Raw genomic sequence first — 27698 nt, 5'->3', positions numbered from 1 at the left:
CATGATACCTTGTCTATAAGGAGGTCTAACAAATTGCCGCTGGGAAGGATTCCATAGCCTGGAGTTCAGTAGTCGCTGGCGAGGGGACAAAGTGGAAGAAACTGTGGGAGAAACAGTGTGTGTGGTAGTAGATGCAGAAGAACGTGGCCAGACAAAGCTTGGTTTAGATGGGGTATGCTTGTTAGAGGACTGAGCAGTCTGTGATGCGATGGCAGAGCTTCCTGGTGATTCAGGAGAAGACATTTTTAATGTTGGAGTTTTTTCCTTCTCTTCCTCTTCAGAGCTTACTTTGTGAGGTAGAAGAGTGTCCATAGATTTCCTGTGATTGCTAGTAGTGTCTTCATATGTGTTTTTGTTACCTCTAGAAATAGAAGGGGACAACTTTGCTGCCAAAGATGTGGGTTTCTCTTCCACTTCTTTCTGTTCATATTCACTGTAATAATCGTCCTCTTCATTAGAAACTGACTGATGAGACTTAGACGAAGAGGAGGAAGGAACTTTTCGAGGAAGTTCAGCTTTGGACATTTTTGAGGGCAACAAGTCATACTTTTTCTCTGTTTGGGACACTGTTCTTGTAGCAACCCTTGAGCGAGTAGGTAATGAAGGATGAGCTTGTTTCGAAGATGTGGATGACAACCTTGGATTATACTGGTTGTCTTTTGCTGTATCACTGGCAGAACTGGAGTGTGGCGGAGTGAGTTTTGGTTTATAGGAAGATACCTGAGAACCTGGATGCTGTTGCTTTGATAGAGATGAACTTGAGCTTCCCTGAGAGAAAGATGCAGGTAATCCTCTAGAAGAGGACACCTCTTTAGGAAACACAGAGCGGCTGCTTGCTCTGTCGCTGACTTCTGTTACATCCTCATCATCATCTTCCTGCAATTCTTCATTATTCTGGGATGAGGCATGAGATGGGAGGCGCCGGCCCCTTGAATGCAGTAAGGAAGGACTGGTTTGTGCCCTCTGTGGAGGCTCTGAGTGGGAGGTCTTCTCCAATGGAAGATGAGAGGAGAACGCCTTTTTAGGCAAAGATATACTTGGTTTTGATTGAGCAAGCATTTCGTTTACTTCTCGACTCTCCTCCTCTTCAGGCTTATGCTTGGAAAAAGTAGACTGTGAAGGAGAATGCTTTTCTGGAGCAGCTGCTCGACTTTGTTGTTCTTCTGAGTCAGAGCGGGGTGACTTTTCACCATGTGTCTCTCTGAGGTGAGACCCAGAATCGACTTGAGGATTTCTTCTTTTGGAATAGATTGCTGAAGAAGACTGCCTGGAGGAGGGTAGAGAACGAGATAAGGGGCTTGCATCTTGTGAGTTCTCCCTATAATTCTTATCAACATCTTTTCCATTGGATTTGGCACTAGTAGAGGAGCGAGACTGAGGTGAATTTTGACCAGAAACAGCAGACTTCAGCTGGACTGCCGCTGCAGCTAATTTAGAATCTTTCCACGTGTGAGAACTGGAGCCTGACGGACGCCTTATTTGCTGCGATCTAGAACTGGGCTGTACTGCTCTATCCGTTGCTTCTTCACTGTCAAACTCATTATGGCTATCACGAGCGTGGGAATCTGCTGATTTGGAAGATGGCTGAAGCGAATGACCTAGAGAGCCGGACCTGCTGGGATGGCTTGGGACAACCTCATGAGAGATAGCAGATTGCCGATTTGATGGCAAAGCCATGCGACTAGGCTCTGAAGTTTTAGAAGACACTTTCACCAGCATGGGGTCTGGCTTTCCTTCCACATTACCTGCAAGATCATTATTTTTGGCTGGCAGAAGATGGGAAGAGGTTTTAGAAGGCACATTGGTATTGCTTTGCCTCAGTTGCTTTGTTTCATCTGTGTATTTAGGAACAGATGAGGCAGAAGATTGTGCTGCTGATGGCAATAGTGCTGGTGACTCACGTTTGTCTGTACTTGTCTGCCGTGACACCTCTGATGTGTGGGTTTGAACAGAGGTCCTCCCTGAGGCAAGGACAGGGTGGACTGGCCGACTAGGGGATAAGGGTCTAACATTTCTCCTCTGATCCTGGGCTTTTGGTGGTGTCGTTGAAGCCTCTTGGGAGGAATCTTGATCATCTGTCACCTCAGTTGACTGAAGATCAGGTTCCAGCTCTTCTGTCTTTCTGGAAGGCAACTGAGATTTACTCAGGACCCCTCGAGTCAAGATTTTATTCTTATATTCAGAAAGAAGACTCTTCTTATCACTAACATTAGGTGAACGAACAGAAGATTGCTTAGAGGAAAGTGATGGCTGGACTTTTGAAGAAACAGACAAAGTCTGAGAAGGAGATGAGCCAGCATTCCTGTTTTTTTTAGCCTCTGAATTGTCCGGAATATTTGTTTGTTGCTTAGCAACAGAATCTTCATGAGCATCTGGGGAAAAAAAAAAAAAAGAGTGTTTATTCACAACAATAGAAGCAGCACACAAAAACTGACCAAGAGAGAAACCAAGTAGCAAGAACAACTCAAGAGAATATGAGACAACACCTATTTCTGCATTAAACAGTCTGTGCAGTCTGGCTGAGAAAGTTTTGGTTTGTAGGAAGGTATGTATGTGGAATTATTGCAACTTCAGTAAAAATTATAGCAAATAAAATCAAGTGTCTAAGAACAGGGACTGCAAATAGCAGCAGAACTAAATCTTCATCAGAGCTTAGTCATGTTGGTGGCAGGGTGCTGCATTATCCCATCTGAAGCTGAGGACCACATTTTTTGTTAACTCATCAAGTCTTCTGTCCCCAAGAAAGCATCTTTTTGGCAAGAAGCAAAGACAAGGAGTGGTATCTAAGTAAGCCACTCTGAGTGACTTTCAGGAGTGGGAGTTGTCAGGAATAGTACAAAGACCCAAAGCATTGTATTCATTGACATTTGGATAACAAGAGCACACAGAGTTTTCATGCAGGAAATAGAGCATGGAATGTATTTATTTACAACGTTAAAATGTGTATAAAATGTCCTTTTACATGCTGCAGAGTGATAAATGTTTATCTAGAAGCATCTATTTGGACAATATAGTGATGAAAAGAGCTAACAGAAACAATATTAAGGAAGTAGAATCACGTAGGTTAGATGAAGTGCAGAAGAAGCTAAGTCAGCGATAATTAACACAACTGGAACCAGGCCAAGAATGAGTGGACTACACGGTTGGTCCATGGCTTGGTGCTCACCTGCTGGGATGGCGACACTGAAGGCTTTAGACTGAGGACCTGGTCCTCTCCTATTTGCTGCACGGATTTTGAATATATAGCGCTCCCCGGCCTGCAGACCATCTATTATGGCTGATGTTGTAGCTCCAGAGTAGGTGATGGACTTGGCTCCAAATGGCTTGAGAGCCGGGGCGTATGAAAGAATGTATTCTGAAATGATTTGGCAGACGGTTGGAAGGAGGAAACTGAAAACAGTCCTGTTTCCAGCGGACAGACTGTATGGGTAGGATGAATTAGAACGTGCATTACTAAAATTAATACACTAGCAATGCACGTTGAGTCAACAGCTGGAGTACAAAGACATGAGAGAGAGACACATATATATGTAGGTAAGTTAAACTTTTGTTCATCTTAACAGAAAAAAACCAAACCACATCAATGACCTAATGACTGAGAAGGAATACGTTAGCTATACCTCTGTAAAAATACATAAGAAACAATGCCCATCACAGTGAACTGTCACCAAGAGGAACCAGATGGCAGCTGTACACTCTTCTAGAGAAGGTAGGGGGACATGAAGAAGTTATAGCACCAACTGCTGTGTTTTGGTGAGCTGCATCAAGAGACTTTTTTTGTTTCTGGACATCAACCAATAAATGGAAAAAAATGAGTCATCTGGAAAAAAAAAGCAACTGCCCTAAATCAGAAACAACAGAAGGAACCTACAAAGAGAAAATGCACTGGAGGAAGAAGACATGTATGAAGATTGCCAGGAAAATATGCACTGTGGAAATCGAGTCTGAAAGACTGCAAATGTTAGGTAGTGTGAATTGCTGCAATCAGAATACCCTGAAGAACCATGAGCAGATTTTGGACTTTCCAAGAGGAATTTTGTACTTACTGACTAGCTACCAAAATATCTGCAATCAACAACACATGATCCTGAAAATATTATTCCAAAACATGACTTGCTCACAATGGACAACACACAATTTGCATTGCTCACTGTAGCTATGAACACAGCAAATAAGAACGCTAAAACATTTTCTGTCCCACCGAAATTATTTGGAAGAAGAAATACATGGTGTATTTACATAATTATCATTCAAGACATCAGTATTAAAATCAGGTGACATTATTCATTACTATTAATTACTTTCTTATTCTACATTTACAACATGCCTTGACACAGCTATAATTGCACTGTACTTTAAGACCCTGGTCATGCAAAAACAGCTCTGCCAGTCCATTGTGGTGAAACTCTACCAGCTCCAAAGGCCATGTACTCATTCCTCAGCAGTGTTAGGGCCTGAGGGGCATCCCCATGAAAACACTAAAAATTTACTTTAAATTTGGAAATGATATTACTGCAGTCAAAATAAGTGTTTCCAGCTGAGCCATTGCTTAGAGCGGTTTTATCTGTAGTCCACAGGCCAGCAGGTAAAATTCATGCCTGTATGATGGATGTTCTTATTCAGAAAAGATACTTTTCCCGGTAAATAATGGCACTGCATATCGCCAAATGGTACCAATAGCACTCCTGTCCAACAACGTCTAAATCTGACACATTGTGCTTCACTATAGCCAGGACCAAACACCACTGCAGAGACAGCAAAGCAAGTTTTTGCTGCCACTTAAGAAACTCACCCTGCTCTCAGTTTTCAGTTCTGTGGTATCTGTGCTTTGTATTAACTTTTTGTATTGAGAGAAATTTCACCCCTATAGAAACAACTGCAGGCATGAAGAGGAGTCCTCAATTACACTCTCAAGAAGAGCAGGTAAGATCTCAACTATGTGCAGGCTTCCTTTTCTTTTCAATCCTCCATAAGAGGCACCGGTATAGGATAAAAATAGGGATTTGGAAAAAAAATCCAAAGGCTGCCGGTTTTCTCTTTCTATGCAAAGAAACAAAGTAACATCTGAGGAGCCACAGATGGGAAAACTCTAGAACATAAAAAAACCCTTTAAAACCAGGGAACTTCCTTTTTTTCTGAAAATAAGCCCATATTCATTGTGTTAAGAAATACGTCATCTACAGGTTATCAAAATCCAGGAAAAAAAGTCCTCAACATTTTATATGCAAACACATTTAATGCTTAGTTGGAAAAAAAATCAATGCATTTGAATGCTTTTGATTGTTTTATTTTGTTTTAAGATACACAGGAGTTGCTTTAATTGCAGAGGCACCGGTGTAACCTCAGGTAACTCTCAAATGGCTACTGGAGGATATATTCTCCCAATAATATGTGGTACAAATATATAAAAGGACAGGGTAAAAAAACAAAAGGACCAAAAGACAAAAATTCCTGATCACTGTGTGCCATCAAAATAATGAAATCACTGAGTTAGCACACTATGAATTGCTAATTCAGTGATTTCATTTAGCCAGTATAAACATCACTTTTGTCATTTATTTAGTTTAAAAACAAGACTTCTCCCATAATACTTTGTATTCAAGAAAAACAATGATATACTAGACATGTAAATGTGTCTATCCCTTGAATATTAGGTATATTTCAAATGACTGCTTTGGATGAATCATCTGAGGATTAGCAGACAAAAAATGGACAAAGGGCCACAGACTGATCAAAATTAGGAGCAGATCTGAAATTTCACATAATGTCCTTGAATGACCCTACTTTAAAAAATAATAATTCTTGGACAGAATTGCAGCTCCACTGAAGCAATTGGCAAAACTCCTACTGACTTCAAAGAGGAAGGAATTCCACCACTGCCCTGAAGAACACATAAAGTAGGTCTAGTATGCAGGAACGGTGCGCTTCCCCCCAGGGCAAAGATTTTTTAAATCCTGGGATGCTACAGTGCTGATAAGGTACCTCCAGAAACTTGCGTAACTAGAGAACACAATCCCATCAACCACTGGAGAATGGGAGCAGCTGAAAAAACAGCCTGGTCGTTTTCAGGGGGAAAAAGAAAAAAAAACACTCAGAAGTTTTGGTTTGTTTTTAAATTCTATGCAAGGAAACAACCACTGGCAAATTAGCTTTATGACCATGTACAATAATGCTACAGTACAATACACAAGGCTTATATGTGGCATCTGTTGAAACCACTATTGGCACTTACTTCTTAAGCTGAAGTTTTCCTTCCATGACAAACTAGAGATAAAACACAACATAAACCCACTCACTCTCTTAGCAACTACCCAGCTTTTCCTTCTTCACCTAACTGTTACAAATCCTTTGGGAAACCTCCTCCTTGAGCTCCATTTTGACCTGCTTATTAATGGAAGAAGAGGTAAGCATGCACACGTGACACCCCAGAAAGATCTGTGACGCCCCAGCCACAGGGTGATGATAGCTTCCCAGTAATGGTGCGTAGATGTTGGGATGGAGACAAGGAAATCTTGGTTGACTATATGCCACTGAGAAGTGAAAAACCCCTGGCACAGTCAGTGGTTCCATCTTGTTGCGAAGTGGCAGTCTGGCTTTGAGAAGACCAGCTCCTTGAGGGGGTTAAAAAATGACAGCAATGACTTACCTTTGACTTTTCCTTCACTCTCTGGGAGAGCATCCCAGGATGCTGCTACAGATGTTGGTTTCCCCTTCAGTGGCCAAACATCTAAATTTTCAGGTGCACTGGAAGGAGCTGTGAAACAGCCGTATGCAGAAGAGGCAAGTGAGAAAAGTTGACCTACATAGGACAACCTTTTCTCATAGCAGAAATTCCTATACAGCCATTTCAGAGATAAATGTGAAAAGCACACATGGCCCAGGTCCACGCATGCCTCAATTACATCTCTCTACCAGGCTCCTGCAGTGAAAATGTATTCCATGCTTTTAGTTACAGGCTGTCTCCACAAGACTGCTACTGTAGCTTATCTGGAATGATGTTGTAAGTAGGTTGTCATGGACCATGTCTCTGTACCAAAAGGGCCCCACAGCTTCTTTGCGGTAGAGGTAGGATTTAAATCTGCTGCCCACAGAGAGGGACAGCAGCGGGACCACTCCCTCACAAAGGAAGGAGCACACACAGCTGCAGGGGTCCAAGGTGCTGACCCTTCCACCAGAAATACCCAAACCATCTCCCTCTGTTCCCGCTGTGCCAGTGTGCTCTCCAGGGCACTGCTGCAGGGATGTGGGCAGCAGCAAGGCTTTTCCCACGTTCTCTGCTACCCCAGACAACCACTTATTTTGGCTTTCCCTCAAATCAGCCCTATTTGACTGCTCAAACCCTAAGACTTGTGTCACCTCAAGGACATTCTGAATACACACCTGCCTCTGGGGTCCGTTGGTAAACAGATACACTCCATTTGCCTTCCTTTTCTCCCTCTAAGATTTGGACTGCAAACTCGTACATGGTGTCTGGCAGCAGATGCTCCACCAGCGCCCGACGGTTGGACACCTGCTTGTAATCCCACCTTGCTGATTCCCCCTTTTCCCGATAGCGAACGTTGTATTGCCTGGCATCAGAAACACAAGAAAATAAAAATTCACACACTGAAACCTAGTGTTAGCAGAATCTGAGAGGGATGGGGCTGCTTTACCCTTAGCTAGCCTGCTAGGGCTTACTGGGGAGCTACCAAACTGCAAACAACAAAGTACCGCTTCCACCAAGAGCCAGCATCTTTTAAGAAACATTTTTGTGCCTTTTCCTGTACTGGAGTCTGACTGCTTTCATCCTAAGGGACAAACTGCTCTTTCCAGCCTCTTACTCAAAGAGGAGGGAAGCTGCAGGGCTTTCCAAGCCAAGCCAAGCATCGTCTGGGAGGCAAGGATGGTACATCACCTCACATCCACCCTCATCAGGTTTCTAACAGCTTCTCTGAAGCATCCCCTACCAGACACTATCATGGTACAGATATGCAAATTCCTATGTCCTGAGCTAAATTATCTCACAACCAGCTGTAATTAAATAAATGCAATAGCAGTCAGTAGCGTGTTCACCTTCAGCAGTTCACCTTTAGTATGCATTCAGAGAAGAAAACATGGGACTACCTACCTATTTGCTGCAACCTTCTGTTTTTCGTACAGTGGGTCTGTCCAAGCAACGAGCACAGACTGAGAGGACATAACTCGAACAGTTATGTCTTGTGCCACCTCCACCTCCTCCTCCTCTGAAATGGCAAAACAAAATAGCACATCAATAAGAACTTTGGAATTCTCGTAAAAAACAGTATCAGTCTTTAACTGACATGACAATACGCACACAGCAAAGATGAATAACAAATACAGATGCAGTGGAAAACCAAGTACATTGATGACCAATGGTACCCTATGCTGTCATTGTCTCATCTGTTTGCTTACAAGACCAGAGCACTAATATACTCTACAGTCCTTAACATTCCATCAGTCCCCAAACTGTTACTTATAGCAAGTGTTATAGCATACTGACATTCACCATCTCTGGCATGCTCACTGCTAGAGCTGCCTGAAGAGCAGAAATTTTGCCTTATGAAAACGCTAGAGATTTTAAAAATCGGTTTCATTTTGAAGGTCAACAAAACCAGGGACTGTAAAAAATTCTTTACAAGGGAAAATGCCTGCATTTTGTACATTTTTGAGTGCTTCCAACAGGTTGCTCAGATTCAACAGCTTTGCATTTTTTGTATGGTAGGTAAGGCAAAAATTAAAAAAGAAAGAAAAAAAAAAAAGCAGCTCCCCGGAGTGGGCCGTTCTGACACATCAGTCTCGTTCTCAAATAGTCACAAAGCTTTAAAATTCAGTGAAACTAATTTGGGTTTTTTTTTTTAAGGTTTTTAATTTTGCTGAGGCTCTTTTTTCTATCTGTCCATCACTTTGTCTAGCCTACTCCACCTAATGCCCTATGAAAGTTTTATTACTCTTCCTATTAGCAACTATTCCCAAGTATCCTAGAGGCACGGAATGCACAAGGTGCAGGTTTCCAGACAAATTTTTATAGAAGATGGAAAAATATTGATGTCTCAGGAAAGGATAGGAGCCAGTAAACTCCGGAGTATGATTTCATTCTCTAGGGATCTCACTCATGTATGGTTGACGTACAGGGAAAGATTGCCCTTCTCTTAAGAGGGTGGCATGGTATCCCAGCACTGCCCACATAGAAGGCAGGCAGTAGGGAAGCAAATTTCACTTCTTCCAATCAGGTTTTTAATGCAGAGGGTTCTCACGAAAGTCCAGGTTTTATAAGCCAAACAGCTACGAAACAAAAATGGCTGGAAAGAGGATTAGGGCCATATTGACAAAGCTTTTGAGTCTTCACATGCAGTTATTGCAGTGCGCAATATTAGCCGATAGCTAGACAGGACCAGCTAAAACACACAAACAAACAAAAACCCAACAACAGAAACCCCAACCAGCTATGTTGCAGAATTGTATAATGTTATTAATCCTGCTTGAATTGCAGAAACAATCTGAGACATCCATCAAGCTTTTTCATGCACACAGAACTTAGCAGCTCCAGCACTGATAGACTTGCAGTCCAAAAATCACAAAGCTATCTCATTGTGATCAAATGTTTCCATGAATTGACAGCAGATGTGAAAGAATCATACCTGTGACTTTTCTTTTAGTTAAAGATGACCTATAGACAGGTTGGCTCCGTCCTTGGGAGCTCCTTGATGGCAGCGAAATCACATGAACTGACTCAGAGGCTGTACATGGGGGGAGAAAACAGAGGTATTCCTGTAAATCTTTTCAGGCAGAACTCTGTTTTATTCTTTTCTGAGATACAAAAGGAGAAGCTTACTTGAAAGTTAATTTATTTAGAGCCACATTTACGCCAGAGGGCTCAATATGAATGCAATAAGAACAGTAAAGTTGGTATTTTAGAAGAAGGAAAGCAAATTATTAACATGAAAAGACCAGTACAAAAGTCCTGTATTCTAGGACTGAGTTTTTCTCCTGATAATCTGATTATTTAAACATCATTTGTCCTCCCTCTTCAAAAAAGCATAGCATAAAACATAATGAAAACGAGAAGCAGACGCTCCAAACCACGTTACAAGCTATTTCTCATCAAGATTAACTTTGTTACTGAACTCCTACCAAGCCCACAACAAGGTTTCCATTGATTTCTGTACTGCCCGAGAGGGCTCTCAGCCTGCAGAGCAATGGTACGTGCTGGGCATCAAACAGGAGAGCATCTTCCATAGGTATGTGTCTCAACCCTGACACCTTGGCACAGACGCCAGAGTCTCCCCTCCACAAGTGGTGCACAGAAAGATGTAAAGGTAAATACTAGAGAAGAGATGAGAAGTGAAAAGGGAGAACAGATAGAGGTGGCTGAGGAGTTCTCTCTCTTTGGAAAAATGGAGATAAAGACGTGCATTTAATACAAAACCCACAAAGCAGAAGGGGAAATAGACTTTCACACTACAAAGCCAGGAATTCTGGCAGCCACGTATGATTTTGGATCCATCCCTCATTTTGTAACCCAAGACCAGATTAGCTGCAGGACAGGCTTTCAGCCTAGAGGAGAGATGTTGAATGAAAAAAAAATCAAACACACCCAAACAGCACAGGATCAAAGCAAGACTGGTGAATGCAGACCTAGTGCCTGCTGGGGCAAGAGGTGCTCAGGCAGCAGGACAGAGACAGGTCAGTCACAACACAGGCAAGTGACACATACAGCACAAAGGAAAATTCTCAGCCCCTGCAGAAACAGAACAGTTGCAAACCCCATTGACACTGTTAAATGGGAAATCCTTTAAATCGAGGGCAGGTGATCTAGGGCATGATCACTGCACAGCAGGGCAGGGAGAACAGAAGAGGTCAGCCTGACTGTCTAAGGAGCCCTTAGTGACCAGGACCTCATGAAGCATCTGGAAAGAACATGGACAATCAAGTGTAACACTCTAGTACTAAGCCCATGAAGCAGTTTTAATGGTAAGTGTGGATACATTTAATTAAAGCATTATTTTTTTTCTCCACTGGCCTGAAATAACACAGGGACACAGCATAAGCGGAAGACAAGAAACAATTGATTTCAGAGTAGTCCCACCACATGCAAGGAGAATATGAGCTCTTTTCCCCAGCCTTTCCCTCTGCTGTTAATAGGAGTAACTTGCTCTTTAACACAGCATCAAGTTCTGCAACACTTTCTACACTGCTCATCGCATTTTTTGTGTTAAGAACATGTTAAAGAATGCAATTAATCGTGAGCATTTTCATTTATAGGAGGAAGTTGACTGATGGCTACAACACATGCTCTGTGATCACCTAGCAGCCACAGGGGCTAACAGAAGTGTGCTAGCTCAGCTAGATACGCTACCAGGGAAATCAGAGTCACCTAGTTTTCGTGCTTCCTGGTTTTGTCGCTCTTGCAACAGTGGAGCATAGCTCATCCTTCGGCTGCTCTCTCCATATCCACGGAGGTAACCTTGGGATCTGCTGCGTGGACTCCTCAAGCCTGCTCCACCATAAGGCGGCTTCCACCGAAAAGGTAACTTGCCATCTGGAGACTGGGCACGCATTCTCAGAGGTCTGTTTGGCATGTCCTTCTCTTCAAAAAATAAGCAAACACACACAAACAAAATCCGTCACTGTTATTATGGAGCAGATGCCATGTATGGCAGCTAACATATGTCTGTTGCAAGTGCAACTATTAAATTACATCAGAACAAAAGGCATAATTTTATAGATTTTTAGCTTTGCTATAAAACCCAGCTGCAATAACAACAAGTTTTCCAAGTGGGATGTGCAATACTCAATTGCATCTTTTCCCAGGCTCTTCAGACAGACTGGTGCAAGACACTGAAAGTGAAAACATACCATAATACAAGGACTCCTGCCAGAAACTGGGGATGTCTTGTAGCTTTCCTGTTTAATCTTCCCCTTACCCTAGTTCAGGACATCAGCACATTATTTTTTTTTCTCAAGTGCTAAAGTTCAAGATAAAACGAAGCACACAACCTTTTAAACATTTAGAAAGCAATCCACATTAAAAGCAGGTTCTCTTCTCCTAAACCCATCACTAATGGTTCTGCTTTCTGACAGCCTCATATTTAACAAGCCTGTTCTGCACATGCTTCAAATCTTGACTTCCCAAACTCCCATTATATGATACCCTAAGCATCCAGTACTGTAACAGGTACCTTATGCAAATTGTTTATTTTTATATCTGCTGGCAAGTTGGCAGCATCTTTTTACAAAGTGATTCTGATGCAAGGATTACTCGAGCAACCAGTTTGGCTGCTCTGAATAGCATCTTCAGTTTTTGTTATTCTCCACTGCATATGACCTGCACCATTCTACAGCACAGGCTGCAAGCAGAACAGGCAGCAGGAAGAAAGGTGCTGGCACCACCAGCCAGGACTGAGACCTCCCACACTTGCAGGGAGGTTTTGCCTCATCATCTACATTTCACACTCGAAGCAGGTGTCTCTCAGCCTTTTGTAGCAATGCCATTCCATCAAGCTCAAGGTTGTGCGAGCTGCCAGCACAGAGGTTGCGGTGTTTTCGAATCCTCTCACTTGCTGGCTAAGCCAGTCACTGCAATCGCACCAGTGTCAAGAGAACAAGAGATTGGAAAGCAACAGCTGCCAGAGACCTAGACAGACATTGAAAGACAATGCACCGAAGTATCCCCAAGCAATAGCTGAGAACCTCATTCCAGCACCAGTTCAGGAGCTCGTATTTATTCATGACAGCCCTTAAACATGTTGCTTGTTATGTATTTATGTCTGCATGTCCCTATCTACACCAAAAGCACATCCTTTTCCAATATTTCTGCTCAGTGACACCTTCTATAGACAAACTCCCCACTGGTCCTGATCTGCTGACAAGGTTGCATCTTTTTACGCACTCCCAACAAATGTTCTGTTAAATTACCCCTTGGAAGGGATCATAGCAACTCTCAAAGCTGTTTGCAGAGTTCCTATTGAAATCCCTGTGAGAAATGCAAGGTTTCAGTGCTGATGAGGTGCATAACACATGCAGAGAACCACACACTCCCCAGGAATGCCACTTTTCTACTAAAACCCCGGGGTGCAGCCCAGCATGGTAAACCTTGCCTTTTTATTTTGCCTACAGGAGGACAGATCGTCAGTCCATACATGACTTCATACATGTCATACACGAAGTCCATACACGGACTTCAGCAGTTTCTCTCTGCTGGCTGCTCCTCACCACCCCAGCAAAATGAAGCACCTATAAACCCAGATTAATGAGCCAATTAAGCTGGTTTTACAGACACTTTGTGTCGCCAGAGCAGTGTGTACCAGCTGGATCATAGCAATGGATCTGGTCCTAAGTGTTTAACAAAGAGTAAGTGCTTTTTGCTATACAGTAAAGGTGGCTGCTTTCACGAGGCTCCCTGACTGCTTTTCAAGAAACGTTCTCAGTCACACACTCTATTAAAATCCCCACCTGCTCCCATGTGGTTTCTTTTTCTTGCTCTCCTGAGCAATTCCTTCACACAGATTCCAAAAGCCTGTTAGTCACCGATCATGTAGGCACACAGCCTTCATTCACAGCACCACCATGGGGAACTGAAAGAAGGCAAAATTCAAGTTGGAAGGGATCCCTGGAGGTCTTGTTCCAAGACAAATTGTCTCCAACACTATGTGAGACCAGCCCTGATCTTCCCTAATTCAGTCTTCAAAACCTCCCAGGATGGAGATGGCACAGCCTCCCTGGGGCCCACTCTAGTTCTGCACCAGGTGCCTTAGTTGAAAGCTTTTACCATAAAATAATGGAATCAAAGAATCATTGAGTGTTTATGTTGGAAAGGACCTTTCAGATCATAAAATCCAACTGTTAACCTGTCACTGCCAAGTCCATCACTAAACCATGTTCCTAAGCACCACATCTACATGTCTTTTAAATACTTCCAGTGATGGTGACTCCACCACTTCCCTCAGCAGCCTGTTCCAGTGCTTGACAACCCTTTGAGTGAAGAAATTGTTCCTAAAATCCAATCTAAACCTCCCCTGGTGCAGCTTTAGGCCATTTCCTCTTGTCCTGCCACTTGTCGCTGGGGAGAAGAGACTGACACCCACCTCACTACAACCTCCTTTCAGGTATCTGTAGAGAGCAATAACGCCTCCCCTGAGCTTTTTTCTCTCCAGGCTGAACAACCCCACTTCCTTCATCTGCTCCTCACAGGACTTGCTCAAGCATACCAAGTGGGATTCCTCTTGGTGGCCTTATATGCCCACTGGCCCAAGCTGACCAGAAGAGACACTGCAGCCCATCAGCTCCGCTCCCCCAGTCAAAGCTGTAGTGTCCAACTGGAATTAAAATAGAGAGTCATAAGGGACAAAGGATACAAAAGAAACCAGCCCAGCCAGAAAACCATGTAGAAAGTATTCAGTACAAAATCAATGTGGCTTTAGGTAAAGAGAAGTTTATCAATCCTAATACCAAATGCAGGACATCAGCTGAGATTTTAATACCAGGGCTTTCTAACACTTCAATTATTCCCAAAGTATGTCCCCTTCCTGTGGGGACACTGAACATCCCAGGAGCAATAGTCTTGAACAGCTCACAGCTAATGAAAAAAAGAATTAGATGACGCTGTCACCACAGATCAAGCAAGATGAGGTCACATCCCATCACCTTTCTGCTTCAGTAGGATCCCTTTCACTGCATATCTAGGTGCTAGATGTGAACCTAGAGATGGCAAGATCTGAACCTGCTCCAGAGACTATACAGCAGAATTATTTTTCCATGCTGAGCTGAAGAAAGCAAAACCTCTTGAAAAATAAAGGCATCATTTCAATACTAGACCAGGCGAGACAAGGATAGGTCCAAGAAAAGGGGTGTAGAGAGGAAAAGCTAAAGCAGGGGACACCAAAGTCACTGAAACTACTATAATAATATATTGGAATATGAGAACAGGAACACACAGGAATATAAGCACACAGGGAATAAATGTGGTGCTGAAACTGAGAAAAGGCTGAGTGAAGCAGCATGGGTGGAAATGAGGGAAGGACTAGACAGAGCTGTAGCCACTTGATGCTAGGCTTCATCCACACTTAAAAGGACCTTGTACAAGTCCTCTAGCCACCTCCAAACAGATTAATATGGCATTAAAATTGCCTTATTTAAATATCCACTAGGTATACAAGGACACCAATCTCAGCAACTGTGGTGCAGAGGTCTGTAAATAAAACCTCATCCTCCCAGAGGGAGAAAAGACACGTCAGATTATATCTGGGAATTTGCACTCCTTGTGATGCAGGAAGTGGTAATAGATTTACCAGCAGAAGGACCAAGGGCAAGCAGAAACCCCAATATCTTGCTCTCTACCTGGTTATGCCATGGTGTATATACCATGGTGTAACACATCCTCTTGTCACAGGATGGATACATTGCACTGCTGCCCATACTCAGCGTCAATACAACAGCTCCATCCTGGCCAGCTGAATCCAACCCAGATAAATGGGCATCCAGAAATGGCCAAGGGCAGCAGTCATCTCATCTAAAGAGATACCTTCAGTTAAAATCAAATCCTTTTCTATGTTCCGAAGAATGAGAAAGAGTCACTCCCTTGTGCTCTCTTCAGTGTAGATATCCAACATTACCTACAGCTGCAGGAATTTGTTTATAGTATCTTGGCCCCCGAAATGCAGGGCTCATTAAAGCCTCAGTATTGACTTTTTCCAGTTGAAACATCCACTATTATTGCCAAAGTTTCTCTGTGTGTCACGACTGTGGGATAACATCTTATAAATGAGGTAAGCCCAGATCATGAGGCCAAAGCTGAGGGTAAAACATCCTCTAAACAACCACACAAAGAGGCAGCTTGCACTTGTGTCGTGGTTTAAACCCATCCAGACAGCTTGTGCACTCACTCCCAGTGAATCACACAGATTCTTTAGAGAGCTTCATCAATTATCTAGCAAAGGAAATCATGAAATAGCTCCAGAAGAAAAGGCAAGTACTGACCCCTAGTAAGCAATCTGTAACTGTGGGTAAAAATATCTCAAGCAACTCAAACCTATTAGAAGAGAAAAAATCAGTAGCTGAAATATATGGTCACAAAAAAAATCAGGCAATTCAATTTAGCACTACAAGTCTAGGTACAAAACGCTTGGTTTTGCCTTTCCTAGTCAGCAAAAACTCTTTTGTGTTTTCCTTCTATGTGCCATTGCTTCAGATCTATAAAATGGGTTCTGCTGCAGAGAGGACACATGTTTGGCACAGTCAGTAGACAGCATCCATACAGTCTATAAACATCCACCAACCCCTCTTTTCACTTCAGCTAGTAGTTTGGGAGGCTAAGCACAGTGACCCAACCACAGGCACACTAACAGCTTGAAGAGAGAAGTTGTAGATGCTTAGAGAAAACAAAATCACCACAAAGTGATCAACTGCCTTCATTAGAAAAGGCCAAAAGCGCCAGCTGGCAGATGAAATCCTGTCATGAGGAACTTGACCAAAAATCATCACAGTCTACACCGCAATAGCAAACTGGTGGGATTTGTTACTTATTTTGTTGCTTGGGTTTGGTTTGGGTTTGGTTTGGGGGAGGGGTGTTGGTGTTTTGTTTTTTATTATTAGTTTTAATTTAAAAAATGAAGTTCTAAGCGTCAAATGAGGCTGACTGGCTCTGTACCCTGGGTTTTAGACTACTGCTGCTTTACCAGACTAAACAGACTGAATAAAATGTGAAGATTGAATAAAGCGTGCCAAACTGCTCAGTTCATTCACCCTCCACAAAGAGTAGATCCCTTTCTTAGGAAGTCCTTAACTGCTCCCTGAGCACAATCGTCCTCTGAGATAATAACTTCCCACCTCTGCCAATCTGCAATACAGTTTCAGAGCTGAGCCATTCAGTTTACAAACACCCTGCAGCGTCCCTCCCAAAACCCACCACCAGGACTAGAAAAGTACCTCAGCCAGAGGTGGCTCTTAGATCTCTGAGCTATTTGAGATGTAACACTTGTGTATACCATGCACTCTCATACGTGTCCAAGCCCTACCACCATGAGGATCTCAGCTGTTCTTGTAGCAAAAAATAACAGTGAATAAGTAGACAAACAAAGAAAAGCACTGTATTTTGATTTTTCAGCTGGCAACTCTAAAATTCATTCAATTTGTGAGGTAAGACCCTTTGTGAAACATCCACACTCCTAAAACCTACTGTGTCAGCCTCTCCTAAATGCAACTGCTTGAGTGGTGACACTCAAGTTCATAGCACATGTGGCAAACACATTCAAGGGCACCTTTACAACTGCCCTCTTGGTAGGCAACTTGTGAAACCAAGACAGCCATCTGCCCAAGGGTGCAGAAAGACTGAGGGACGCCAGCCTGGCCAGAGGCACCAGAGAAGCAGGGGGAGAAAACCTACACTCAAATTCATGTACTGGCTGTATCATGGCCAGCCCTTCATCAGGAAAAAAGAGTTTATTGTGCTCAAAAACACTTTACAACATGATCACCCATCCCTTCTTCATGCCCGCAATGGGTGTTGTTTTCCACATACTGCCCTACCAACTTCCAGCAGGTAAATCACTTTGTGTGTTGGCTTTAAGGGCTGGGACAATTCTGATACACCATTTTGGCTTTTTCACCTGATTTGAAATAGATTTCAAAACAGAGTGTACTTGAAAAAGGAGAAAGCAGAGCTTTACTAGTAGAGCCACACGTCTAAAGCTCTATAGTCCTTTGTGCAACTCAGGGCTTTCAATCTGGTTGTTATTTATGAATAGGAGAAGAAAAATGGCATTTTACCATAACTGAGAGGCACAAGGGACAGAGAACATCTAGCCTTTCTCATCCAGCAACCCACACAGGAGCTGCTGCTTTGGTCCTTGCCTTCACATACTGTCCGTGCTACCTATCTCTATTCAGCTATCCCAAAGCCACATCAGCAAAAAAGTAACAAAGAGAACAGACAAAATACCACAGGAAGATACTTGTTTTCCACCCAAAAATTAGCACTCCGTGTCACTTTGGCAAAGTATTACTGGTATTTTTTTCCTTTAAGTTGGTGGTTTGATCCAAGTTCCGCTGAGAAAGTGAGAGCAATTCCACCAGCTTCAATGAGGGCTGGATCAGGGCCATCCCCAGAAGAGTTCACTCTACAAAGATATTTCCTGCAGTTGGCAAGCCAGCTCAGACATCAGACACAGTGCTGATGTGGGCCTCTGAACCAAGATGTGCTGATTGCTCTAACTCCAGAAGACTCGCTGAGTTACTTCAGACCAGCCATGGCACAGAGCACAGCACTAGGTCTAGTGAAGATCTTTGTAGTGTTGCAGCAGTTTGCGTGTAAAAGCATGAGCATATGATCAGAGCAAGTAGGACTGAAACAGGAGAACAAATCCAGACTCAGGCTTACTGGGCTGGTAGGTTCCTTAGCACTTTAAAAAGCTCCATCAACCTTGTCCCTATGTGGGCTGATCAACTTTTTTAATGCCACTCAGTGTGAGATGTCCTCCTGGGAATAAGCCAATCAGTTTAAGCAGTGGAGACAAGTGACACAATAAATCCTTTGTTTCTCTCAGAAAAAAATAACGAATAATCGCTCAGCACATTTCCACACACTTCTGCTTGGCGCAGAAAGTGGGGACTGGAACGCTTTAGCTCCTGCAAAGCACAATGGAAAGTGTGCCATAATTCACCGGGCTCTGTCCAGGAGTTTTGGGCAGAGGACCAGTATCCAACTGTAATGTCTGATTTAAGCAAAGCAATTCATTATACATCTGTAGAAGAGTTACCTGGCATCCAGAGGACATTCTTTAAATTGACAGCATCAACAGAAGTTTCCAGTGCTCCCTTTGAAGAGCCTTCTGAATGCTAAGCACAGTAGGACTAGGGCATTTTCCAAACTCAACAACATATTTCTACATGATTAATATATATATTATGACTTGAGAACAACCAACAGTGAAGTACTGAAGGCTTCACATTCTCCCACTGACATCCACACACAGGTTTTCTTCTACATCAGAACCCTTTGAAGGGAGCCCACTGAGCCTCCTCAATCACACCAGCGGCCTCTGGACACTTCCCATTCAGGTTTCTCCAGTGATCAAAGCACCGTGGTGATAAAAACCCCCAGCAACCCCAAATCAGCTGTGAGAGCACACCGCAGCTGTGGCCCTAGTCTGCAACTGTTCATCTGTGGTGCTGTCCATCCACTGACTTGGAGGAAAGGTGGTACTGGAATGGCATCACCTTTGGGGGCTTCTTGGAAAGAGCAGAGCAGGCAAAACCAGCTGGCAAAGGTGAAGGGCTGCCCTGTTCATGGCCAACCTCTCTGCAGGGCTGAGCTGGGAGATTAGGAAGCACTTCTGCTATAGGGGCAGGAGGGCAAAGGGGCCACAACCAGTTTATGTCAAAATGCTTTCCACTGCAAATCTCCTTTTCACACCTCAATGCTGCTCATTACCTCCATTCATACCATGTATGGCAGAGTAATCAAATTCCAAGTCGAAACTAGTCTGTGTCCTCCTCTGCAAGTTTCACATCTCCATTGTCAAACGCATGCTCTGAAACAGGATGTTTTCCTAATGGCTCAACATTGAAGGACAAGCAGAAGACCTGCGATGGGTATGGCTCTGTGGGATGCCACAATATCTGTCGAGGCAACAGCTTCATCCCCCCTTTCCTGACACATCCAACATGAAAGATGTACATACTTCTACTATCATAGTATCTACCAGCAAAAACCATTGCCACAAATCTAACAGACCCACAATTTTGGCTGCCCCAGTCTGCTGCTTGTCCTCAAAACAAAGGCTGCCAGCGGTGTGGGACTACTGGAAGTGCCCTTGGAACTCAGGCAGGATTTTGGGTGCACAACTTGTACTGAGTGGCAACACTCTCATTCTCCTCTAACAACTTGGCAATTTTGCCTATGACAACAGCAGAAGGAGACACAAAGATAACACAAAGCTTGCACTAAGATGGATATTATTCCTCTTGCAAAATACACTGACTCCCACACGGAGAGCTACCACTTCTGAGCCATAATCTCTACACATGCTTCTACAAGAAACAATTGACCCCAGTACAAATGCACATGTCAAAATCCACCACGGCAGTAGGAAAGAATTACATCATCTGCCAGCACTGCTCTTTTTATCTGAAAATTTCTGATGGTTTCATGGAAACATGACTCAGATTGACTTAATCTCAGTGGTTTTCTCCTACTCTGTGAAGTTGCCACGAAGGGAAAGCTTTCTTTAGAGATTTCCACATAAAGGAACATATGCAGAGCTTTCTATAGGTTGAAGCTGGTACTTCTCCACCCACAGCCCATACAGATATGGCTATCCAAGAAGGATGACACAGCTGCGCAGGATCACAAGGCCACGGATGCCCTTCTCTCCAGCACAGACACCAGCATGGCATGATGCCACTTTGCCCAGTCTGGACACGGGACTACATTGCAGCCTACCCACATTTATTCATACCACCCATAAAGATGGCTTGCAGGTGAGCCAGCCTATTCCCCTCTAGGTGGGCCTCAAAAGATGCCCACAGGAGAGGTAGTAAAAAAAGAGTAATGTTTCTAGTCTGTCATGCATCCCCTATACCGCTGCTGCCTCACTCATAACCCAGCAGCCTGAACTAGCTTTGAAGTGGGTTGGCAGGGAACACAAGTCAGGGGCAGAGCATGTGTTCCTGTGAGCCAACCTTATGTCCTGCTTCCTGCAGGTATGGCCACAGATCTCCAGGAAGGAAAACACACCTACTAAAACTGTACTGCTCATTAGGAGGCTAACTAAACCGTGGCAGCGTCTGTATGCTGCACACCTGGATTACTTCTTATGAACCTAAATCTTCACTCCATTGCCCTGCTTTCATGTTAGCGCAATCTCACTAAAATCAGTGGCACTTTACAGAGGCAATCCAGTGAAGAATGAGGCCCTGCTTATTCAAAGGCTGAAGAAAACATTGGGCATAATTATCCCGATGGGAGATATGGACTAGGCTTATGGAAAGTCACGTCACAGCAGGCAGCACAGTTCTTTTTCTGCACCAGCTTTTACTCCAACCATATCAAGCAGTGGTTACCTACATCCATAAAGTGCAAAGCTTTATATACTTAGTTCATATTATTCACTTTTTATCTGAATTGTATTTTTAATGAAATACTCCTATTCAAATATCTGATTTCTGTCCAAACCTCACTCAGCTCAGGGCTGCTGGGATGTTTTATGGCAGGTCCTCAAAGCTAACCTCCTCTGTATTAGTTAGGGGTGTCAGGTTGTGGAGGGGGACCAAAAGCTCTCAGCCACCTTCACCCTCACGCCCCCACTCCACAGAGCTTCTGATAATCCTATTCACCTTGGGCACGTTAACACCCACCAAATGGAGTACATCACTCATTTGTGGAAACAGCGATGAGTGTTAACCAAGCCACAGCTAGCCAGAAACTCATGGCTTCAACGGTTCTTTAGATACCTGAGACTTTGAAAATCCCAGAAAACTGTGATTTTCACACACATACACTAAAACAGGGTCAGTGAGACATTTCTAAAGCAAAGATTAGCTCTGGATCCACAGTGTGGGAAATCTGAATGCTATGGCTCTGCCACTGGTTCATTCCTTTATGCATCCTTACGAAGGATTTACCAAATCATCCTTCCTGAGGGCTCTGGATTACTTGTATGGGGTGAGGGTGGTTTACACCTCTCTCCAAAACCACCTCAATATATCTAAACCTGCTCCCTTGCCCTGCACAGTAACACAGATTTTTTAATCTATTGGAGATTCACATGTTTACGTAAAGTCTTTCCATTCCATCTCTAGATGAAGTGCACGTTCAACTTTCCACTAGAAACTGCCAAAAATGCCTCAGACTCACAAAGTCAGAGAGTAGGAATTCAAGCTTCATCATGTGTGAAGGAAAGAAAAAAGTTTAAACTCTCAATTTTTATTTCACTTTGCAAGCCTTTCATAAATCAGAAACATTTGAGAGTTCCTCAAGGTACAGGTTTGCTAGGAACAAAACACTCTTTTGGTCTTTGCTCTTTCATTAGCAGCTCTCAGAGATTAAGTTTCTTCACAGGAACTGGAAAAAGTACATCCTAAAATAACACAGTCTTTGATTCTTCCTCTTCAGGCAAAATGCAAATAAAACCCACTAAACCATTATTTATCTACCTATAAAACTGTTCACAATTCATGTCTTGAAACAACACCAGCCTTGATCCTTCTAAATAACTTTATGCCACATTATTTATGGTAAAAGATCTTTCAAAAAATACATAGAATCACAGAATCATAGAATAGTTTGGGTTGGAAAGGACCGTAAGACCATCTAGTTCCAACCATTTTGTACCTTAAAAGAGGGAAGCTGGTGGCATACACTCCCAAGTCTCCCAAACTGCAAAGCTCATAGATACTAGACAAAACACATGCCAAGGAAATGGTCAGAGTAATATTAACACTATTCTTAGAAGCTCTGCACTAGTTTGGGCTCAGGTAAGAAATAGATAGGCACAGATCTCCATTACTGACAAATCACTTTCTTATTTCATGCTCAGAAAGCAAACCTCTGCAGTCATATTCAAAACAATGTATTCAAGCAAAGTCCTGGGCTGTATTATACACCACATTAGTCCTACAATAGCTGAGCAAACATGACTGAGGCAAATGGCAACAGCCGCTTGCAGTCACCACATCAGTTTGCATTTCGTGGTCTGTCAAGTGCTAGCTGGGATGGTCAGCAAAGCTTTTATCTACATAATACCCCTGAAAAGCAGGTCAATATATTGAAAAGATGCACTCACAGCTGTACAGGTTTGCAAAAGAGAATCCATGCCATCTTCCTTGCTTTAGCCCAGGGATATCTAGGACTAGAAATACAAGTATCTACAAAACAACTGATGGCTTTGCCTCCAATGTTGAGATGCAAAACTTGTAGCTTCTCCCCACACAGCACAGAGCATCTCTGACCAGTGGGATATATGGCAAGAGGAATGTCTGGGGAAGAAAATCAACCCTTCAACTCAAAAAGACTACAAAAATCAGGAGAGCAAGTCTCAGGAAGGACCATGTTAGACTTCCAGAGCCCTTAACATGCCATAGCTAGCAGTCTGCCAGAGCCATACATCACCAGTGTGCATGGACTCCTACTTTGTGTTATTCACGTATTGTTGTTTGAACACCCAAGGTGGGAGATTGGAAGAAGTGGTGGAGTGGAAGAGTGTACTGATATGGTACACTGTCTGACTGCTGCTAGGTGACTCTCTGACAAGAAATGAAGCTTTCAAATACCAAAACACCCATTTGGCATTGCCCACTTTGTGAGCTCTGAGCCAATTTTGCACAGCCCCTATATGAGCTCCTGCTGAAAACCAACCCTTACTTCTGTGACCCTTACTTCTATGACTTCTACAGTCACAGAGCTTCCACTGCATGGCATGCAAGGAGATTCTTCTTAACAGTTATGTGCAGCCTGGATCTTAATGTTCTGCATGGCCAACACTGAGGAAGCAGCCCTGCAGTGACAGCAGAAGCAAAACCCCAGCTCAGATCCATCAAACCAAGGCTAGGAAGGCAAAGAAATTTGCACTGCTTTACAAGTAGCTTAAGCAACTCACTAACGTCTTCTGGGGTGGCCGTCTGCTACCATTCAGTAGCACAAACATTTTGTTAAAGCAGCAAAGCTTCCTGAAACACAGTGATTTCCTTCCATACAAAGGGGCCCCACATTACTGAAAAGCTGCTACAGACTTTTAAAAGTTTTAGTATTTGCCTTGTCAGTTTTTACAGGGACTGCTTGTAACTGTAACAAAAGTGGGGTTTTTAAAAATATATATATTTATAAGTACAAACAGCTTAAAATATATATTCACAAGAGGCTCTTCTTGCTGAAAAAGCCAAATGCCTCCTTTTTCATTGCCAACAATCTTGCAAACCCTGCAGCTAACTTTATGGAGGCTCTTATGTTTGGATACATAGGGTCTGCTTCTGCCACCCTTACTGCAACTATTAGCCACTTGCTCTGCAAGGCTTTGGTCTTAAGAAAAAACTTGCTTCGCCCCAAGGAAAGCAACAGGTAGAATGGTGGGAACCCATTCTACCTAATTAACCCCCTCTCTCTCCAGGCACACCACCTTCTTTCAGCAACATCCATACTAACTCATCAGCTACTCTGATGCATACCCCCACCAAGACCCTGAGGTCCATCAGTTATCTCATTTCTCCATCTCTCTCTACTGGGCTGCCATCCTTCCTCTCAATTTGCTGGTGCTAGAAAAAAACCACACATTTATCTTGTATTTCACTCTTTCTCCCCTCAGCCAACACATACATGGGTGGTTCCTCCCCTCCATTCCCAGTGGAGAGTATGGAAACCATCCTCTCCTAGACATGCTCCCACGGCACCACTGCACAGACATAGTCATGCCCACACTAGCCTTCTTGTACAGTTACAAGAACACATGGGACAGCTCACTTGTCAGCACCACAGGGACAGACTTGAGCCAATATGAAGCCATTTCTCTTTTAACTTTACTAAAATGGCAGTCTGAAATCTATTTCCACCCCTCTAAGGTATCACAGTCATTCCCATTCCCATATCACACCATCAGCTGCAGGTTCCAGCCTGACCTGCACAGTGTGGCACCAAACATGACGAGAACCCCAGTGTCTCATAGCACTCATCATCTCTCCCCAAAGGTAACGTAAACAGCTTGTTTTGTAGAGGAAAATGAGCGTGTTTGCAGAGGTGTCTGGCTCTCAGCAATCAGCACTTCCAGGGGCATGGCACATCCTGCTCCAGGTCTGAGCTGCTGGGAGGGCACCTGAGGATCCCCTATGGTCTGAGACATCTCGTGGCAATAAACAGGTATTACCTGGCACTCAGCAGCCCTGACCCTGACTGGGAACGGCTTTCATGAAGACACATGCTGGGCCCACTAAGGAGTCAGTGCCCTTAAGCACGCACTCACGCTCTCAGAGGACCAGCTTGACTAACAGTAGCCATTTAGAGTGAAGAACAGGAACTCAGCCCCATAGCAGAGCAATCATCACATTGCATACACATCTAATGAGAATTTGGCTTGCTAGTATTGCTGTTTATGGTTTAGACTTCCTAGGTTTTCAATACTGTTGCTGTGCCATCACAGAAGAGCTCATTTTTCTGTTGGCTTTGTTCCTTTAGGAATATAGCTGTTTCTTCTATGCCTGCTAGCACCAGACACTCCAAGGGATGGATGCCATTCAGAACTTTCTTGGTGGGAAGATTTTCAGGTCTATAATGCCACGCATTCCAAGTGCAGCTCTAACTTGGAATAAATGATACCCTACATTTTCAGGCTCTCCAAGCCTGTGCTCACAGTCTCTTTCACCAGAGAAACACGACCTGATCACCAAGCTGAACTGACCCTCAAGCACTTCTCTGTGGTGCAGCTGGATTAACATCTCCAGATTGGACAGGCAGACACCAAGTTACATCAGTCTGCAGATTTGATCCAGTAAAATAACATGCACGTACTTCCTTCAACTGTGTCTACTGATTTCACATAGCAGGTAAGTATGTGCGTAAGCCTATCACAAATCACAGCCCAATACACAGTAGACAAGAGGGACTCTACAGCAGAACAGCATCAGAACCTGTGACCTGAGTTGTATAGGGGAACTTACAGAGGTGCACCCCTCTCCACCCCAGGGACAGTCAGCTCATTGCCTGGCAGGGATGCTATGTGGGATGACAGTACCTCTCACTGAGGTTTGATAAAACCCCGTGGAAATACTGCTGAGCATCTCACAGAAGTTTTCAGTCATTACTTCTGGTTTGGAAAGTTTTGAGTAGAAGGGAACAGAGACTGAGGCTAGGCAGCTCTCTGGCACCACAGCACAGAAAAAGCATTCAGGTAGTTTTTCAAACAGGGCCAGTGGAGCCCAGGAAAGGCTAGAGATGTCACTTTGAAAGTCTGTCGGAGAACTATGAATGAAACCAGGTCCTGTGACCCCCATCCCACCTCCCCAGTAACAAGTCCTCGGACACTTACCAAATATGCATATTAAAAATACATGCAACCTGAAAGCAGGCTTAAGTCTCAGACCAGCCAGATGGACCCTTTCCATCACTGCCATTCGCTCTTAAATTGTTTATAATACATTTACTTTGGGAGACCAGAAACGTCAAACCAGTAGCATGGCTAGGAGAGAAGCCAACGTGAAGCCCAGCTGACAGTAAGGCTGCAAACACATAACCCAGAGCACCCTCTCCTGCAAAGTGGAGCAAGCCTTCTGCCAAGTCCCTGAATCACCATCAGCTTCACAATGCTACAGCCTCTCCGTGCGTGAGCTGCGGGGACATCTGCAAAGCATCTGACACTAAAGAACACACAATTATGTTACCCAACCAGGCATGGCTTCAAAAGGTGACAAAAGGGAAAGACATTCAGACTATGCAAAAGTGCAGCACAATTGCTCATGCAGGGCCAGATTCTGATACCGATAGGTATTTTAGCAGGACTGCCACATGAAGCAAGACTCTACCCAGCTGGAATAACAGCATCTAAATCCAGCGGAGCTGGCCAGTGACCTTAGCAGCACAGGTAAAACTAAACGCTGGCTTCCCAAGGCTGAAAACACAATAATCATTTGAAGAGTTGCCTCTTATTTTACAGCAGATGTATACATTAAGAACAACAGAGTCCTCCAGTGGAAAAATAATCCGTTTAACACCAGAAGAATACAAATAAAAAGGTTCGCTGGAACTGGGACCATTGCAAGATACCCAAGAGGACTTGACTGTGTAATAGCAAAATAGCTGTACTGGAACAATGAAATATGAATACAGTCCGCAGTCCTCAAAGGGTAATTTGCTCTATTTCATGAAGAGCTGATTTGATGATCAAGGTACCCACTCAAGAGGGGTGATTTAAAACACACACTTCTCCAGACCACTTTCTAATAATGTACATAGTGAAATTTGGATGCATCTTTCAGGTCTTCTTCCAGGGCAAGGAGAAGCATGAACTCTTCCTTACTACAGGATATCAGTATTCCATCTGATGTAACTAACAATTTCTCTGTGTTTTGGAAAAGCTCTCTGTTTAGAGCACACAATTGCTATATGACTTGGTTCTTTTTTCCACCTTTCCTTGCTTCTCCACCCCTTGGGGCTACCTGCTTTAAATATAGGACAACTCTGACAAATGCAAGCACCTACATTGCAATGGAGCCACATATGCAGATGGATTTCAGAGGCACTGAAGTGCAGTCAGTTCTTACCGTAGAATGGGAGTCTGACACAGCGAGGCTATGCATCTCAAACTGCTCCTGCATCCCATGGCACATATGTAATTTATGAAGAGCTAACAGCGGGTCAGAGGTCAGCACAGGTCTTGCAAGTGACCAGAGGCACAAGAGCTGTGAGCACAACCTCCCATCTCCCCAGGCAAGCTAAGACTGAGCAATGAAGGAGTAAACACTGTTTGATGTTGCTCATGTTAACTCTGCTACCAGCATAGTACTTAAGCACTCAACCATGTGGTCTGCTATAGAAAAAGCTCCTTTTCATTACAAGCTTGTCTAAATCTTAAAGAGGAACCAGGGAAACCTGAGACTTTTCAGGTGCCTGTACGTCCCCAAAGGAAATTAATACAATTATGGAGGTGCTGCAGGCAAATGCTGCTGATGCCTGCAAGCAAGAAGGAATGCGAGATCAGAGCATCAGAAGTCCATCTAGCCAG

At 43.6% G+C, this 27698-nt stretch overlaps 2 protein-coding genes across 3 annotated transcripts in view; both read right to left on the bottom strand.

Annotated features, from left to right (window-relative positions):
* The window catches only part of MRPL18 (mitochondrial ribosomal protein L18), a 323272-nt gene that overhangs the window by 250170 nt on the left and 45404 nt on the right, over positions 1 to 27698 (bottom strand). The gene's annotated exons all lie outside the window — the stretch shown is intronic.
* The window catches only part of FNDC1 (fibronectin type III domain containing 1), a 61247-nt gene that overhangs the window by 28815 nt on the left and 4734 nt on the right, over positions 1 to 27698 (bottom strand). Inside the window, exons 1-8 of one of the 2 annotated variants that reach the window (XM_061378810.1) lie at positions 18753 to 18856; positions 11375 to 11587; positions 9639 to 9737; positions 8108 to 8222; positions 7381 to 7568; positions 6647 to 6754; positions 3167 to 3355; positions 9 to 2372 (exon numbers count right to left, since the gene is read on the bottom strand). In XM_061378810.1, the coding sequence (XP_061234794.1) occupies positions 9 to 2372; positions 3167 to 3355; positions 6647 to 6754; positions 7381 to 7568; positions 8108 to 8222; positions 9639 to 9737; positions 11375 to 11587; positions 18753 to 18759 (3283 nt within the window). In that variant the 5' untranslated portion in view covers positions 18760 to 18856. Of the gene's footprint in view, positions 1 to 8; positions 2373 to 3166; positions 3356 to 6646; positions 6755 to 7380; positions 7569 to 8107; positions 8223 to 9638; positions 9738 to 11374; positions 11588 to 18752; positions 18857 to 27698 lie in introns of those variants that run through there. The other variant, XM_061378809.1, reaches the window with a different exon arrangement.

The sequence above is a fragment of the Neopsephotus bourkii genome, unplaced genomic scaffold (assembly GCF_033783945.1).
Source record: "Neopsephotus bourkii isolate Nb327-2 ecotype Australia unplaced genomic scaffold, CSIRO-AGI_Nbou_v1 NB_1767, whole genome shotgun sequence".
Taxonomy (NCBI): Eukaryota; Metazoa; Chordata; class Aves; order Psittaciformes; family Psittacidae; genus Neopsephotus; species Neopsephotus bourkii.
Note: the sequence above shows the minus strand (reverse complement) of the source record. Positions and strands in the feature narration are given on the sequence as shown.